The sequence below is a fragment of the Mandrillus leucophaeus genome, unplaced genomic scaffold, assembly GCF_000951045.1.
Source record: "Mandrillus leucophaeus isolate KB7577 unplaced genomic scaffold, Mleu.le_1.0 Scaffold418, whole genome shotgun sequence".
Classification (NCBI taxonomy): domain Eukaryota; kingdom Metazoa; phylum Chordata; class Mammalia; order Primates; family Cercopithecidae; genus Mandrillus; species Mandrillus leucophaeus.
Window position 1 is genome coordinate 4542 of NW_012104454.1, and position 1346 is coordinate 5887.

The following is a 1346-nucleotide window of genomic DNA, read 5'->3' on the forward strand; positions in this document are numbered from 1 at the left end:
AAAAAGTTGAATTAAGGGTAATAACTCCGAGCTAGAGAGAAAAGGGGAAGAAACAAATCCTCCTAACTAGGGAATCCTAAGGCCCCTGCAACAACGGCACTGTTTTCCCAAAGGCTCTGCATGTCTGTCTCAGCCTGACCTTTGGTCTGTTCTCCATGATTGTCTCAGATCCTAGAGTCTTTCAACTAGAAACCTTGGGCCATAGTAAGCCAGAGAAATGATTAGTGAGAAAACGCAAGGCTTGATTCATGAAACATAGATGCTTTTCAATAACCTGGCATACCTTATCATAATTTTAGGCCGGGCACAGTGGCTCACACCTGTAATCCCAGCATGTTGGGAGGCCGAGGCGGGTGGATCACTTGAGGTCAGGAGTTCGAGACCAGCCTAGCCAACATGGTGAAAACTCATCTCTACCAAAAATACAAAAATTTGCTGGGCGTGGTGGCATGTGTCTGTAATTCCAGTTATTTGAGAGGCTGAGGTGGGAGAATCGCTCGAATCTGGGAGGTGGAGGTTGCAGTGAGCCAAGATTACACCACTGCACTCTAGCTTGGGTGACAGAGCGAGATTCTGTCTCAAAAACAAACAAACAAAGAAAATACCTTATCATGATTTTGGACCCCGATCTCTTTTTTTCTCTTGTTCTTTGAGGCTGTGGGTATCTTGGGAGGCTCCTCCTCTTCTTCCACATCAGGCAGGGCCACTTCTTCAAAGCCATCAAACTGAGAAGGAGTTGGTGCTGCTCAGCACAGACACCAGGCCAATATCCCTCCCACGTGTGGCCTCCCCGCTTCATAAGGCTACAGCAGCCTCAGGGCCTATACCTCATACTCCTTCTCCTCAGTCCAATTGATCTCTTCAAAGTCACCCATCCGGCTAGCTGCTGGGCGCAAGTGGTCAAAGAAGATAGAAAACTCATCCTGTAGGTGGTCGTGGCCCTTGAGGAGCTGCCACATCTGTGTCTTGAGCTGAGGAGAATCACAGAGGGAAAGAGGAAGTCTCCAGAGCCTCTCTAGGCTACCCTTCCCAACCAATCCCATATACCTCCATGTTCTGCTTTCCTAGTCAACTGGGAAACACACAGAGACTGCCTGGTAACAAAGAATACTAAAACTTTCTCTTCCTCCTTAGCTGCCTACAGGGGAAGGGTACTAATACTAGATTTGACTCCTAACGATCCCACTCTCCACTCTGCCCTACTGGTCTCCAGCTAGGACACTACCCCAAGCAGAGCAAGGAGGTAAGGCCCCTCCCATGTCCCAGAACCTCCTTCCTTGAGCATCCCTTCCAGGACATCCATGGCATTCCTGAGCCTGTGAAGATTAGACAGGCTCTGGTTTCAG

General features: G+C 48.9%; 1 protein-coding gene across 1 annotated transcript in view; it reads right to left on the bottom strand.

The window, feature by feature from the left end:
• Positions 1–1346, bottom strand: part of LOC105548676 (GON-4-like protein) — a gene marked incomplete at its 3' end in the record, with an annotated part of 26924 nt that overhangs the window by 4536 nt on the left and 21042 nt on the right. The window contains exons 6-7 of the mRNA XM_011992833.1: positions 828–1015; positions 606–725 (exon numbers count right to left, since the gene is read on the bottom strand). Of these exons, the coding sequence (XP_011848223.1) occupies positions 606–725; positions 828–1015 (308 nt within the window). The remainder of the gene's footprint in view (positions 1–605; positions 726–827; positions 1016–1346) is intronic.